Source organism: Taudactylus pleione, unplaced genomic scaffold (assembly GCF_031769625.1).
Source record: "Taudactylus pleione unplaced genomic scaffold, aTauple2 ptg000212l, whole genome shotgun sequence".
NCBI lineage: Eukaryota > Metazoa > Chordata > Amphibia > Anura > Myobatrachidae > Taudactylus > Taudactylus pleione.
In genome coordinates, this window is record NW_028284614.1 from 1411873 (window position 1) to 1428952 (window position 17080).

The 17080-nt window shown below is 44.8% G+C and overlaps 2 protein-coding genes across 8 annotated transcripts in view; one reads left to right on the top strand and one right to left on the bottom strand.

Annotated features, from left to right (window-relative positions):
* TNIP1 (TNFAIP3 interacting protein 1) overlaps positions 1 to 10336 on the top strand; it is an 84434-nt gene extending 74098 nt beyond the window's left edge. For all 7 annotated transcript variants that reach the window (XM_088478238.1, XM_088478237.1, XM_088478240.1 and 4 more), the window contains 3 exons: positions 3432 to 3611; positions 3691 to 3781; positions 6170 to 10336. In XM_088478238.1, coding sequence (XP_088334364.1) covers positions 3432 to 3611; positions 3691 to 3781; positions 6170 to 6213 — 315 coding nt within the window. In that variant the 3' untranslated portion in view covers positions 6214 to 10336. The remainder of the gene's footprint in view (positions 1 to 3431; positions 3612 to 3690; positions 3782 to 6169) is intronic.
* Positions 10337 to 10494: 158 nt separating this feature from the next.
* GPX3 (glutathione peroxidase 3) overlaps positions 10495 to 17080 on the bottom strand; it is a 28655-nt gene continuing 22069 nt past the window's right edge. Inside the window, exon 5 of the mRNA XM_088478245.1 lies at positions 10495 to 11062. Coding sequence (XP_088334371.1) covers positions 10820 to 11062 — 243 coding nt within the window. The 3' untranslated portion in view covers positions 10495 to 10819. The remainder of the gene's footprint in view (positions 11063 to 17080) is intronic.

The window sequence follows — 17080 nt, forward strand, 5'->3', positions numbered from 1 at the left end:
CTGTACTGGAAACATAAAATGGCTGCTCAAATCAATTTGGCAATACTCTTCAGGTGCATGAAGGGGAGGGGTCATACTAAACAGAAAGGGGAGTATCCCCTAGATATCCTCCAGCACACTAAATTGTACCTGCAACAATACATGAAAACTATATGGTAATAGAAATTCCGAGATATTTGTTGCATGCATTTATAAGTACATGGAAACTACTGGGACAGATTAACAAAAGACTTTAGGTCCCCACACACGGAGCGATGTAGCGGTCGATCTGACGGATTGGAACGACATATGCTATATCATAGGCTGCTATATCGTTCCGCGTGTGGCTATGATATCGGCCAGTGCGCGCTCCCGTGGGATCTTACATCGCTCCTCCAGATCTTTCATGCTGCACAACAGATCTGGTGAAGCGATGTACGATGCAGCACACTGCGGGGGGTGAGGGGGTGTCAGCATATCGGGTGGTCGGGCAGCGGATCGCGCCGCGTGTGGGGACCGCTTGATATGTCGGCCGTCGTATCCCCGGCTACATATTGTACCGTGTGTGGCCGGCATAACACAGGAGTTATTATCAGAGATCTCTACTGCGTCAGGCTAATTAATGGGACAGAACGTACTTCCCATTATTCTTAACAGAGACTGTGGTGTGGCCCTATTTATTAAGCTCCAAAAAGCTTTACTCTAGTGCTTAGCCCCGTTGCCTAGCGATGGCATTAACATAGGAGTGGAATCGTCAGATCCTTGTCCGGCAGCCTCCATACACCGATGTGGCCATTTTAGCAGCTCTTTGCTCGGAGAGCCTCTTAAGGCTGACGCTGTCCTGGTGCCAACTCATTGATAAATAGCTACAAAAAAATTATGTGTTAATACGGAATGACAACTATTGTGGCCCCATCATGTCTGGTTTCGATTTTATTTCGTTTTTTTTTTTAAATTAACAGTCTCCTTAACTTCTTTACTAGTTACGGAGAGCCTTCTTGTCATCAGCAGCAATATCATATTTTTATTGGTATTACTGAGCATTTATACCTTGGTAACATGGTGATTACATATACATGCTGCAAATTCTGACTCTGTGACATCCTTGGTGATAATGTAAATACCCCCCCAGGGGACCTCCTCAGTTAATAGATATACACATGATTTTGCTAACTTTGTACTAATGAACCTAAGTACTGCTGATGTGACATCTTTTTGCCCTCAAGCACCCAGAGAATGATCCCAATATATTTTTATCACTGTTGGAGTGCGTGTCCCTCAGTTAATATTTGCTAGTATGTGTTGTAATCAATAACTATTATTAACCAGCAGTTTTGTAAGGGGTGATCGTAGTCATGCCAGGTGTGCTTTACCTTTACCTGTCCAACTGTCCGCTTGTATATAGTATAGGGTCCATTAAATGTGCACATTAAACTAACAAACCTCATGGGGCAGATCAGAACCGTCATGTTAAATATATATATACTGTATATATTTATTGCCGTCAGATCTCGAGGTCTGTCCTACCAGTGTGCCCCTCTACGAAAAGATTTATTGATTCAGCCAGCGATGGCCAGGATCTGCCGAGCAGCCTAATGCAATCAGACTGTGCTTAGCTACAATTGCATTTTTGATGGAGAGACTAATTGCCTTTCATGTCCTCTTACGTACTTGCACTGCTCCTGAGTGTTTGTCAAAGGCCTACACGGAAAATGTTGTTCATGCCCTGAAAGCAAATAAAATGCTTTTAAAGTTGTTAGATATACATTCATATATATATTATTTTTTTTTTCAAATGTATATTACACTAAGGGGGAGATTTATCAAAACTTGGAGAGAGAGAAAGTGGATGGGGACAAATCATTGTCTATCACACCATTCATCTTATAAAGGTTCTCAAATGACTGTTGTAGCAGTTTTATCTCACTGCAAATTTACTTTGTGATAAAGGAATAAAGATCCCTGACAATAGACATAGTGAATTCCTTAAAGGATCACTCCACGCAGGAGCCTGATGAGATAAAGGGGCCCATTCACTGTGGGAAGCAAGTCAGACACCATGAAACTCGCTATGCGTGCACAGAACTAAGAGCCTGATTCAGAAATGGACGGAATTGCAGAGCGGCACACAAGCGGCTGCGCAATTTCATCCATCTTAAATTCAAATGCACCAGGAGGTGTCTGTAGGAAACAGACACCTCTTTGCTGCATCTGCGATTCCAGCTTTGCGACCAAGGTCGCAGCCTGGGATCACCATCGTGACCATCGGTCGCAATGGTTGCCCCTCTGGCCAGGCTGCAGTAGCTTAAGTTTACCATAGCCTGACTGGGTCCTGGCAAACCCTAGTCTCGTCCTTCCCGAAAAATGGGGGCAACACTCCTCCGTTTTCGGGAACACTGGCCAGGAACGCCCCTGCTCTGCCCCCCCCCCCTTTCCCCTCCCAAAAGCCGCTGCATAAACTACTCTCTCTGGAGTCAGGGAGAGCTCTGTAAAATTTTGGGAGTCTCCCCGACATTCTGGGAGCGTAGGCAAGTACGAGTTACACCAGGTTTACTTCCTCAAAGTAAACCCATTACTTAGTCATAGAGGAGGTGCATATCATCAGGGCCACATTTAGCCCGGGGCACTTAAAACACCTCTTCACAGCACCGCCCCATCATCATCCGGCCTGCCCCACTTGTCGTTCTGACTACCCCCACTCATCGACCAGCCCGTCCCCACTTGTCATCCAGCCCCCGCCCCCTTGTCGCCCGACCTGCCTCCACTTGTCCTGCCCTTAGAAAATGTATGGGACTGCACAGTGCGATTGTATACTCCAGCCTGAGAGAGAGGGGAACTGGGGCGCTGTGCCCCACCCCTGGCTCTACTTAACATTGGTCATTGGCTTGACCAAGATTCATGCATAAATTAAGCCAATTACAAGGAGCCGCCAAGGTCCCTGAGGCATGAGGCACTTTAATTTAGGCTGTATATTGCATTAGCCAATAAAATTATTGATTCCACTGTGAGGAGACAGAGGGGACACTAGAGCTATTAACTAAGCAGGACTATCCCTATTCTCAAAAGGGGTGTGGTGTCATGGCCATGTGGCTATAGGTAGGGGGCGTGGTTTGTGCAGCTTATGGGAGATGGGGTGCTTAATTTACCCCCTATTGTGTTGGGTAAAATATTGGGAAGTATGACCATGTTCCTGCACCTGTTTGCGAAGACTCCCACATCACTACATTGTGCTGTTGAAAATTAGGCTTCCTCCATTCTCTCTGTGACTTACTGCTTGCCTCTGTTCCCCTGATCGCCTGAATCTTCCCGGCTGAACTTGAGATGAACATCAAAATACAATAAAGTGTTCAAACCCTGGCCAGACGCATCATAGAAAAGAGAGCAAGACCTGAAGGGAAGAATTGTATAAATTCTGCTCAGAATTAACGCACCTGTTCTTGTGTATGTTCCAGGCTGTAGGAGAACGATACATCATCAATCATCACATCAGTCCTGCCTGTCCTCCATACCAGTATCCGTACAGCCCACCCGGCCCGGTGTATCCAGGATTTGATGACTGGCATATCTACTATCCACCTCCAGTAGTGGCCCCGGAACACAGTCAGGTTCAGGAATTGCCGAATGCTCCGCCGGTGAGTGTTCATTTCCCACCTGTCCCCATTTACATTGCTCTGTCACTTGGGGCTGTTCTAATGGACTTTTTATTTTTAGCCTGCGTATCCGTGGAGAATGTCCAATGTTCCGCCAAGACTTCATAATCCAAATGACATAGAGGTGCCCAAATCAAGAAAGAAGGAACCTGGTGAGTAGCAACAGCCATTTTGGAACAATACTTTTTTTATTTTTTTTATTCAATATTTTTTAAAGCACCAACATATTTCAAAGTTCATTAGAAAAATACAGGTACACTGTGACTAAGCTTATGATGCTGTATAGATTGGTCCAGTAGTATTCTCAAATTAGTGTATTTAAAGTGTTTTATTGTGGAATAGCCCACTGCATCAAACGATAAAAAGGCCAGATGTACTAAGCTCTGAAAAGTGATAAAGTGAAGAGTGACAAACCACCAGCTAATCAGCTCCCAACTGTCATTCTTCAAACACAGCCTGTGACATGACAGTTGGGAGCTGAGTGGCTGGTCATTTATCACTCTCCACTTTATCACTTTTCAGAGCTTAGTACATCTCCCCCAAAAGGAGACACTCTTAGCGCCTACGTAATAGATCTGACAGCCGCCGGGACCGGCGCATGTGGAAAAACAACTGTAGGCACAACACCAGCTCCTAGGGACTGCATTGGATGCAGTTCCTAGAAGCCGGGAAGGGCTGATGGTAAGGCACAGGCAGTGGCGGATCCAGGGGGGGGGGGGAGCGATTGGGGTGATCGCAGCCCGGACTGGCAGAAAACGGTCTGTCCTGTGTGTGATTAGCAGGTAGCACCCAATGTGAAGCCAGCGCTCGGACTCATTGGGGGTGTCACTGATTACAACTATTGCAATAGGAATTTTATTCCTACTTTTTTAACCGCCTATTAGTCAGAATTGGGTTAATTATGTCACAGAATGGCGTGTACGCTTTGCGTGCCCAATTTTTTTTTTTTTATAACAAATTTAGATAATTACCCTTTGAATGCCGTGGTTAGGGGGTCATGCTTATGGGGTCTGGTCAGCCACCATACAGAGGCTTGGCTAGCCTGTGCATGATCTTGGTCCCTTTTATAAATATGTATTAAATACTGATAGTACATGCATGATAACGTACCAGATTGAAAACGGCAATTCGCTGTAGTGAATACACCATAGTAACGTGTACAATAATGAAGCACTTGATGGTGATCCTGTCTGTATATACCACAGTAATGCACGCTACGCATGTGATAGGGGCCCCTGGTACTGACCGGCCATTGTCTAAAACTCAGTGAGAACTGCCTTAGGTCTAGTAAAGGCATAATGCCATTGTAAAAAAATACAGTGACAGTTAGGAGCTGATTGGTTGGTACTTTATCTCCGTCCAGTTTGTCTCTCTCCAAGGCTTAGTGCGTCGACCCCTAAGCTCTTATCACTAGGATTACTTAATTGTAGATTAGTGAATGAATGCAGAGCTACAGTGCCATCCCAATCACTAGCAGGGACTGTGGGGGAGATGTATGAAGGGATGGTATGGGGGAGGAGTGGTATCGGCGCACGTTATGTGGTTCCGGCCGCCAGGGATTGTGCTTTAAAAAAAACAATAAAGTGTTGGGGGGTTTTTTCTCAATGAGCCTCGAGTGCCGCTGGGGTCTTCTGACCGGCACATGCGCAGAGCGCTGGTCGGAAGCTGAAAGAGAGCGAGTGCCACTCGCTGGAGAGGTGAGTTAAAACTCTCCCTCTTCGGCAATTAAGGTAATAATACATGCCACTGATAAAGAGACCTGCTCCGCCACGCTAAATGGGCGAAGCCGGTCCCGACATATAACGCCCATTGCCTGCCCCTTCATACATCTACCCCTGTGTTCACTATGCGAAACCTCACTGCCAACAAGAAGATAGGACAGGGATGTAACATGACAGCCCACTTTGATTGGCAGGAGGGCGAATCTTGGTGTAATTTATGTAGAAGTGAACCCAAGCGCCCATGTTCATCCCTGGTCCTGCTCCGCCAGGTGACTGTTCTCTAATAGAGTAACAGTCTAGAAACTGAGCCCCTGAGTAGGAGGTGGGCCTTTAAGCAAAGGGGCCGACTGGGAATTTACCCTATAACCCTGTGGACCAGTCCGACCTGGTTTCTAGTGTAGGTGTGCCTGTGTGATGGGTATTATAGATTGTAAGCTCTGCTGGCACCAGAAAAGATGTGAGTGATTAAATATTCTCTCTGCAAGCACTGCGTAGTATGTAGGTGCTATCTAATTGATTGCTAATAAATTAATGTTAGAGGATGTTCCAGCTCTGATTGACTACAGGTTGATTTACGGCAATCTCATTGGCTGCAAATTGCTTTCGCGCTGCCCATTCACAGTTGTGATATTCTGTGCATTAGTTGATGGCTTTGATAAAGTTTCATAGTACACGATCTTGTATATCATCAGGTGAGGTTGTCATTCATTAGTTATTTTAGTTTCATAAACCGGTAAAATAAATAAACAAAAGAATAGCATAAATAGGTAAAAATGTCTGATTACCTACACCCTATTTGCATGTTTGTTTATTTTTTAGATGGACTTAAGAGGGGAGCCCAGAACCCACAGAGGCCAACCTGAGTGGATGCTATGGAGGCACCAGCATTTCCTAATCTCTTTCTGCCCGTACTTACAGCTATCTGGGTGTGACGTTGTTCTATACAGCCACATGGTTCACGAACCAGCAACAGCTGGTCTCCTTCCAAATCCGTGAGAAGAGGAAAGGCTGGTCAGGCATGACCAGATGAGGGCGGAGTGCGTTAGAGGTGGTTTGGTGCAATGCAGGACACAATACGAAAGCTACTCACCTCAAACCTCACACGATGTTAGGTAGAAGTGTGATCCTCCGTACATGACGATGGAACCACAGGATCTTGATCATTTGGTTCTATTAAATACAAGCTTAAGTCAACTACAGCCATTCTATTTCTCTACTTTGATGTGTAGATTTATTTCTAGTGAAGTGGCGCATGTACACTGTAGCTAAGCCATAATAATATACAATTAATATATAAAATGTTGTGCATAGGATATTTCCTGTTTCCTTGTTACCGATTTGTGCGGAGCCATACTAATGTGACTCTCCTTTAACTTTTCTTAAAGCGTGCTCGATAATAGTATTGATAGCATTATGTCCCTTTTCTGTAGATAGGACAAAAACAACTGGGGAGGGGGGTGTAATCTGTGTTTTCTGTGGGCTTACAAAACTCCGCACCAGACAAACAAGAACACACACAGCTACCATTAAAAGTGGTCTCGGGTGATTTGCAGAGCTTACAAATAATTCTGTCAAATTTTAATTCTGATTGTAAGATTTATTATTTCAGACAATGCTTTTTGTTTAATTTCTTCAATTATACTTGTTTTGTTTACATCTATTTTTTTAAAAAAATTACTGGCATAGAGGATACCACAATGCCCCATCAGATACCTTCATAATTGAATTTGTAGATGGGAAGACTTGTGTAACGTGTAATCTACTCATTGAGACTTGCGGGAATTTACAATATACTAAATTTACTTTCTGTTTTGGTAAAAAAAATATTGTGTATGCTGAAAGGAACCAGCAAAAGCATTGAGGCACGCTTTAAATTTCACCTCCATTGGCCTCAACACTAATTACATACAGTTGAATATTACTACTGGGCATTTCCGTCGTGTTCACCCTAGGAAGGGTTATATCTTTCCTCGAGTGCTTGTAAATGAAAAACGCAAGATAAAAGGTGGTTGTTCACCTAGATCCTTTAGTAAATTGAGAGCATGTAATATAAATTCTTGAGCTTATGTTTATGGGCAGTGTAGCCTGTAAAAGTCTTGTTGATCCAATGGAAGGAAATGGTCTGCAACAGCAGCTTGAGAGCAGAGTACATAGCCATAATTTAGAATCGGTAAGTGTTGAAAGCCATTGATTGTCACTTCGCCCTACATTACGGAATGAAACACGGAGAGTAGAGCAGACAAAAGATTTAGGAGAGGAACATTATGTTGACCGTTTTGATGCATGAAAATTTGGAGCGCTATGATAAATTTTGTATAAAGTCGGAAATGGCAGAAGACACAATATTGGTCCCTACTGATAGCTTGGTTGAAGTTTGTTCCATATTTTATCTCGTTAAAAGAAGCTAGATATTCTTGGGTTATACAAAAACACATCTTCTCTGTTGTCCCAAATTTGTCAGCTTACTCAATTGTAATTTTGTGTAGAAAGCAAGTGTCTGATTGTGGGCTCTGGGAAAACTGATAATTGCCAATAAATTAGAGATGAGTGGGTTTGGTTTTGGCTCGGAATTTCCCACCAAGTTCGGATTTCAGGATGAGGCAAAATATCATGTTTCATGGACAAACCATCATCTTTCATGGACAAAATGTCATGAGTCATGGACATCCGTGCTGAGATGTCCATGAAAGATGACGTTTTGCCTCATTCTGAGATCCAAATTTTTTTTTAGTAAGATCCGAGCCAAAACCAAATTGCTCATCTGTAAAATAACTGGACAGTAGATGATGTTTGACGGAGATGGGAATTAGGGTATTGTCCTATCGCAAATCTGGGGTAATGGACTCATTGATTTTTTAAAATTTGCTTTGTGTCATGACTGTTGTCAACACCGGTGTAACCGTAGCATGTTAGTAAATTTTCGTTGGTTTATTCTTTTACGAAACATCATACCGATATATTTTTATTTTTGAAACTATATATTTTGTATGACGTCCCATTCTGATTAGAACCCTTCTCCTTGTCTGAGCGTTTTTTTTTTTTTAACAGTGAAGCGATTTGTCCATTTGCTTTTTAAGGTAACATTAAGATGATATGCAAACACCATGATACTCTTTGTTCTGCCTTTTGGCTGGAAGAAAATCATCTGAACTTAAAAAGGGGGTTTCCATATGAATTTTACTTAATACCCTCTGTACATTCGCTGTATTAGCACAAGGTCTCGGGACATAGCCAGGAATTCTGCAGTTCACCCTCAGTGCTGCTCGGCGCTCCCTCTAAGAGGAAAAATCCTACACAGCGGCTCTGCGGATTTCAGTTATGTATTATTCCCACCGTACAATGAGCAAGTTGGGGCAGACGGTGTTACTGGATATATGTAAGTGCTAGGATACTGCTTGATACAGTGAATGGTACGAGTCACTGAGAAGGACTATTGTTGTATAGGGAGGGGATTAAGTAAAGTGATAAAACTCCTTTTAATTTTTTTATCCAGAGTGCTGCACCATTGTTTTATGAAAATAAAATAACTCCTTGTGGCTGAATAGGTGATGGAAGAAGATCCGAGAGCCTAGATGGCTACATTTTCAAAGTCGTAAGTCAGTTGCAATCTCTAGCACATAAGTAGATAGGTTAGAAACAGTGTTAATGCATGCTTATGTTCCCACCAGAAGGCGGCAGAAATTTTTATAAAAAATACTGCAAGTCATTTATTGTTAACTGAGGAGTATAAATAATAATAAAAAAAATATTCCACTTATATGAATACGTAAAGATCATTTTGTTTCTCTACCTGTATATTTCATTGAACAGATAGACATGTGATGATGAGCCTTACTTACACGCAGCATAATCGGTCCCCTAAAAATAGTTTTCGGAAATTAAAATATCGGTCAGGCTTAGGTAATGTGTGGTGGCCGCTGTGTTACTTTCTCCAAGGACCAGCGCTGGAAAGCCGGCTGCCCGCCGATATTCATCATTTGTAATGTCGTTTCTCACTTACTAGATGCGCAACAAAAATTAGCTTGATGCTTGGGGTCAGCTGAATTTCGTAACTAACAAGAGATAAGAGGGGCTGATGATGATGAGTCAAATGAAAAAGCGAACGCAGCAGTGTCTATTGGCAGTCGCCCATCTGCGGGTTTATGCAAATGGACTACAAACTCCATAACTTGTGTACATCCGTGCAGCTTAATGGTTGTAGGCAACCAATTATGGCATCTGTAGATGCTGTAATACCAATTGGTGCATCCTAAGACACCATTATCGGTCACATCATCAAAAATTGCACCACCCTTATGGCCGGTGCAGTGTCTCCGTCTGTCCACGGCCTCCTATGCCTGCGGCTGCACGCCTGTGAATGCAGCCGCTTGCACTGACATGCGCGGGACACTCCCTTAATATGCCCACTGAATGGACCATTTTTGCGCGCACCACTAGCCACCTCCCAGTCACAACACAGGAACTCCCATCACTTTTCTGTCACCTTTCTCATACCTTCTGAATCAATCGCAACAGCCCCTTGGTGCGTATGCTCTGTGTAACGCAGGCACCGCTGAGATTTTCAGAACTTTTTAAGCATGCGCAGTTACAAATAATTACTCAAATATGCAATAACTTTAAGAGAATGGGAATAGAACAACACTGAAGTCTCTCTTTATCCCTGTACTGAGACATAATATGTACCAAGGTCTAATCTTTCCATGCTCTGCTTTAATAATAGTTTGTTAAACTAGCTTTTACTGTTTACTTTAGATGCCTGTATCGAATGTTAAATAAATGATCCTCAGAATTGAGCGTATGGGTGTATAGGATTTTCTGTAAATTATTGTATGTAATTCATCACTATATAGTATGTTGGCACTGGCTAGAAGAAATATGAATCCAATTACCACTTACAAGAATTATGTATGATATGAAATGTTATGAAACAAAAATATTCATAATTTTCCCTTTCATATGTTAATAAAAAAATATTTTTTAAACTAATCTGAACTCCTGTGTTCTCTGTGCCCGGAGAAGAAAACCATAGTGACCAACCTAGAAGTGTGTTAGACAACAGAAGTTTGCTATACCCACATTGTATCAAACGAATATTTGTTCTGATTTTATAAAAAAAATTTCTCCAATCATACAAGGCTACAGAAGACTGTTTAAAAATAGACAATGTTTATTGAGTACTAGCATAGATAAAGCTTCACTCTAGACCAAGCAGAAAGCAGAAGGCCGCAGGAAGGTAGAGACCATCCCAGAACGGTAGAGTTGCCGGAATGCACTTAACAGCCACCTACCAAAATTCTGGCTTCCAGGTAGGTCCAACACGGGTTGTGCTTTAGGACCTATCTTTCACACAGATGGTATCTCAAGGCTACCTTTTGATCTTCTGCCAGCTGCTCAGACTTGGCACAAAAGAGCACAAAAACTATATAAACAAGCATGGTGACATTAAGCAAAGATTGTATCGGCGAGAGGCTACTTCTGCTCTCTGTCCGTCATGAGCAACCTCTGAAGTCCTGGCAGCGATCTGAAGTAGTTAGTCACATCTCTCTTTACTTGGCTCACCGGCGTGCGGGGATGCCAGCGTTTCACCGGACGGCCATCGGGCCCCACAAGAAACTTCTCAAAGTTCCACTTGACGTCGTTCACTTTGATGGGTTCCCAAAAGAGCCGATTCAGTGGGTTGCCTAAAACATCACCCACAGGGGGGCAGGAGTTCTGAGGACAAAAGACAATTAGGTTATTGAGCCTCAAATCCTAGCATTCATCATATTAAACTCCCGATTCCTATTGAAATGCATACATTTACTGCTAGCAGTAGGATCATTTCATCGTAACTACAGATGGAATAAGTAAAAATAAAAAAAAACCTGAACAGCAGATGGCTACGAGGAGGTGGGTACAATAAATAAATGATGGTTATCGTTGATGTACAATGGACTGTAGAAAGTGGAAAAGAGCTTCCCTGAGACTTTGTATTTATATAAAAAAATTGTTTTGGGAACCCAACAAGATTGATAAAGAATCTTGTGGAGATTGGGATAGGGTGATTTAAAAATAAATAAATAATAATTATATATTTATATGTTATAAGGGCACATTCGTGCCCTTATATTAAGGATGAATCGATAAAAAACAGAAATCATCATAGAGAATTCCGAAGGGGGGTGTGGGAGGGGGCAGGGTGTTTAAGGGGCTGCACCTCAAAAGCTATTGGAGATACCGGGCTGAAATTTGACACAGGCGGGTAGAACTGTCGCTCAGTGCTGCATGCCAAATTAGAGGTCAAAAAATTAAAAATGAGCATTTGGGAGTAATCTAAAGCTCCAACTGTCACTTTTTTCTGAAACACTTTTCTGCTGTTCTCTATGTGGGATTTTTGGGAAGGCATAACTCAGGGTAGGGGGCGAATTTAGATTCAGGTTTTGTTTTATTAGGGAGTTATTGTTCCAGAATAGGGCCTTTTGGGGTTCAGGTTTTTGAGAAAGTTACAGTTTTTAAACTATTGCATCATGAATCCGCCATTATAGAGATAGGAAATCTCAATTCCTTGCGCAACCTCAGTAGGAGCCTCCAGCAGGTGTACTCACTGTGGCTTCACTTGGGTGCACCAAGATGGCTGCCTTTTGCGGGGCCGGGACTGGGAGGAAGAAAGCGGTCGTTAACTGCGGCAAGGACATGAGGGGGCATCGAGCATCCGCTGTGGCCAGGACCCGCGGACTGTAGCGGGAATGAAACCCGTCTGTGCTTCTGTGTTTTAATTTAAAAAAACAAACCTGTGTATAAAAAAAAAAAAATGGGGTGGCCCCCTCCCCAAAAACAACCAGCACTGAGCTTTGGAGACCCAGTACTGCTTGTGCTAAATACAGAGGACAAATGACGTAGGGGCCCCCCGTATGAAGCACAACCAGCACCAGGCTTTTCAGTCCTCGTTGCCAAAATACGGGGGACAAATGATGTAGGGGTCCCCCGTATTCAGCGCAACTAGAACTGGGCTCTGAGCAAGCCCTGGTTCTGGAAATGCAGGGGGAAAAAATGCGTAGGGTCCCCCTGTATTTACCAGAACCAGCACCGGACCCCTTCCAGCAGGGGGGGGAGTGATGCCACAGCCAGGGGAGCCCTTTCGCCAGGCCCCCCAGCCGAAGCATCACCCCTGACCGCTAGTCAGCCCAGGCCGGGGATCGCTGGGGACCCCCCCCCAATAAACGGGTCACCCTCTCCTGCACCCCTGGAGCGGTGGGTGCCAGGTAGGTTGTGTAAAGTGTGGTGCAAGTAAAGAGTTAAAATTTGGGCTTTTGCTGTGGAACTACAGTTCCCAGCAGGCCTCCCCTGCATGCTGGTACTTGAAGAACCACCATGCAGGGGCAATACAGGCCTGCTGGTACCTGTAGTTCCACAGCAAAAGCAATATTAAAAAAACAGAAAACACAAACACAGAATTGTGTGCTCATTGGAATACACACATGCAGTCTATGCAACTGAGGTCTGAGCAGTTATGTGGCTCCCACATCCCACTAAGTGCCCTCAATCTTCCCATTCGTTCAACACAACAATCTCACTGGGTTCCAAAATCCGTCTTACTGCATACAATCATCTAATTGAGAATACACATTCAGCTTCTTCATTTCTAAAACTATATTATTCTGTCTATGCATGTACACTATCTTTGCCTTTATGCGGCTGTAACTTCCCCACTCTCTACAGCTGTGTGGTCTCCTAACTGTGCTAGTTTTTTAATTTTCTCATCCGCACCAGTCTGTCGTTCCCCATCCGTGCCGCCCTGTCTTCCTGCATCTGTGCCACTCTGTTTCCTTTTATGTGCACCACAACCTTCCCCCTAGTCACACCACTTTGTCTTCCCCTCATGGCATTTTTTTTATTCCTCCATCTGCACCACTATGCCGCCATAACCGTGGCAATCTCTTTCCCAATCTCTACTGATGTATGTTCTCACATTGTGCTAGTCTGTATTCCCTCCTCCATACCAATCTGTCTTTACCCATCTGCGCTGCTCTGTCTTCCCCCATCCATGTCACTGTGTACCCCCATCTACATTGTGTCGGTTCTCCCAAACCATGCCACTCTCCGCTCCATTCGCACCACTGTTTTCCACAGAACTGCATCACTTTGGTTTCTTACCATCAGTGCAGCTTAAGCTCCCCCTCCCCTCCATGCTTCTATGTCCCATCCACACTGCTCTATCTCTTCTCCATCCACTCCACTCTTATCCCATCTGTGCAGCTCTATCTTCTGCTCAGACCTCATTTGCATAGACAGCATGTGTGTATCCAATGAGCACACAATTCTGTGAATTAGCGCTCCACCATTTTCTGAGTGACAGCAATCTCACTCTGTGAGAGTTCTGAATCTGCAGTTAACCACGGTGTGATGGCATACCAATATCTGTATTGCGCAAGGAACACGTTCCAAATTCAGTAGGTTTTGTGAAATTTCAGATTATGTGTAAGAAGCCTTAATGGGATATGTAAAACCGTAAGGTTTTTATGTCTGTGGAATATATATATATATATATATATATATATATATTTAATAAAAATTTAGTGTAAGTTGCACACTAAGCTCATATATAAATAAAAAATATAATAAATATCAAAAATAAAATAACTGTGAAAAATACCCAGTGTAACAATAATTATGGACACACCCTATTAAAGGTTAAAGATGATCTATTCAAAGAATCATTATTACACGTAGTGAAGGAATGGTGCCTTCAGTGTACTAGTCTTATTTTAAAGTTCCTAGAACAATAAAGTTCAAAAAGGAATCCAAAAGGTCTGGAGACAACGTTCTTGCAGTGTCTTCGTGTGACAACCCCACGACATGAATCTAAAAAAAAAAAGAATAAAACTGCTATATCTACGCCTGAAGAAGTCCTCAGAAACCACAGCGGGACGAAACGCGTTGAGCTGGACCTCCTGTGAATACCTCCATACTTATGGACAGATAAGCGCCTTGTTTTTTGTTATATTGTATAGTCTCTATAATTTTTTATTATTAAAGTGTATGTTATTTGAACTTATTGCACTACTAGAGGCTCTTTTTTTCTATATCATTATGTATACTGGGATTTCTACTTCAGGGTCCATAGGGTATCCACAGGATACCTTGGGGTATAGGTGATGGTGGCAGACATCCAGGCACCACAGAGTTAAAAACTTCTCCATCCTCCCAGGATGCACTGGGGTCCCTCTCCTATACCCCGCCCCCGAGCCTCAGGCACTCAGTTTTCGTCGGTGCCTGGCCGAAGTCGGATGCACCGTACAGAGTGGGGGTCTGCACGGCCCCTGAAGTTCTTCAATGCAGCTGTGGCTGCACATCTAACAAGCAGACAACATGGACAGTCTGTACTGACGTCCATGTTGTTGCTCCTACACCCCGCTGGTACCAAAACGCCAGTACTAATCCGGGGATGCTGGTGGGTGACTGGGGTCACAGCTAGCGGTGGCCCCGGTTGCCCGGACTGTGGCCGGATTTACAGGGGTTCAGGTAAGCGGCAAGGTCCCGCGGTGGGTCCCAGCCGAATAGCACAGTCCTTAGTCCCCAGGCAGGGGGCTCCCTGGGGACTGGCTGCAGTGTGGAACCAGGCTACTGATCCCTGCGCTTTCCACTACCCCCTGGGACTGAGGACTGGACAGAAACAGTAAATGTCCAGCGTCCCAGGGGTTAAATGCATGCCAGGGGAGCGCGCTCTCCCTGCTAAGCAGCCGGCGCCTCCCCCGCTGCACACGGCCTCTCCACAAGGTGGTTAGGCATCTGCATGTGCTCCGCCCCCGGACCAGCCCTCCCTCTGCTCCTCGGTGGCCATTTTAATACATGTGGCAAACGCTGCTGGAAGCTGTTAATGCGGGCATCGTGGTCTGGGTCCCCCTGCATACCTCTCCTCTGGTGCAAGGTCAGTGTATGCAGCGCTGTTTCCTACCAGCCTGAGGTCTGGTTAGTTGATGAAGCGCAGATACTGCAGGGTTTTCAATATTCTGCACTGTATGTGACTTTGGGCTAGCCCTGCTGTCTGTTACTTTCACATACTGTCAGCTATTTTCCCTATCCTTTTCTTCTTCTTCTCTGCTAACAAGCCCTTGCGGTGCGGTGTTGCAAGGGGGATTTATACCTCACTATATAACTTGTTGTGAAGTGCGGTGGTCACATACAGCTCCAGGTCACACACTCAGTATGTCTGACAGTGAGCATGATTTCCCTATTCCGCCTCAGTGTACTGTATGCAAGGTACCATTGGCAGAGGGTGATGGTAACTCTGATGGATTATGTAAGGCATGCCTGCGGTTGGCACGGCCGACTTCTGTCACTACACCTGTGCAGGTGCTACCATGGGCTTGTTTTGCTACGGCACTTACTATCCTGGTGGGCCAGTTAACGACAACCCCTGCGTGTCCCCAGATGGGGGTCTCACAGCAGTCTATGGTGTCGTCCCCTATGCAGGGGTTTCCTAAACAGTTAATAGTACCTCAGAGTTTCCCGTTGTCGCCCCCTCAGGTCATCCATGAACCTGCGTGGGCTAATTCACTGTCTACCTCAGTACAACAGCTATCAGAGGTGTTACAGGGCGAGTCGTCTGTGCGGGCACAGAAGCGTCAGCTGCAACCTCATCAAGATCAGGATGCTGTGACGACAGATGATGCCTCTACGTGCGGTGCGCACGGCCTTGGTTGTTGAGGATGACGCTCCTCCTGTAGCTAAATCAAAATATGCCTTTTTCAAGGATATTAAAGGTGATGCTACGGTGCTTCCCCCTATCTGATCAGCTAGTGGATCATTTAGAGGAGGCGTGGAAAACGCCGGGTAAGCGTTACCAGCCCCCTAGACGGTTTGCGGTGGCATACCTTTTTGCAGATAATTATTTTGCAAAATGGGATAACCCGCCACAAGTGGATTCACATGTCTAGTAAAGAGTGCTACGTTGCCTATGTCCTCCTTAAAGGATCCAACGTCCTTTCGGCCCTACAGAACGCATAACAGACCCAGGGTACAGTCCTTTTTCTAGGAGGACTGCCGCCAAGAAACCTGCAAAGCCCAGGAAGCAGGCCTGGAGTACCAGACGTCCCACTCCCAAGTCCGATGATAAACCTTCGGCCTGACGGGACCGGCCTCTCTTTGGGGGACCTCAAAGTGGGAGGCCGACTTCTGAAATTCGCCCAAATCTGGTGTCTGACCACTTCAGACACATGGGTCAGAGAAGTGGTCTCTCAGGGGTATGCCCTCTCCTTCCGCAGGAGGCCTCCCAGCCGGTTTTTCACCACGGGCCTTCCGTCCAATCAGGACAAGGCCCGGGAACTCAAGAAGGTAATCCACTCGCTGCTCCAGAATGGAGTTATAGTGCCAGTTCCTTTGTCTCAGAAGGGATTGGGGTATTACTCCAATCTTTTTCTGGTGTAGAAACCCAATGGGTCCTAAAGGCCAATACTCAACCTCAAATCCCTCAACAAATTTCTGAGGGTTCCTTGGTTCAGGATGGAGACCCTGCGTTCCATTATTTTAGCAATGGAACCTGGGGATTTCATGGTGTCGCTGGATATTCAGGAGGCTTACCTGCATATCCCTATTGTCCCAGCACACCAGTGCTTCCTCAGATTTGCAGTGGTCAAGGACCACATCCAGTTTCAGGCTCTGCCCTTCGGTCTGGCTACAGCACCTCGGGTGTTAACCAAAGTTATGGATGCCATGGCAGCCCACCTGCGGTTGCAGGGAGTCCGCCTGTTA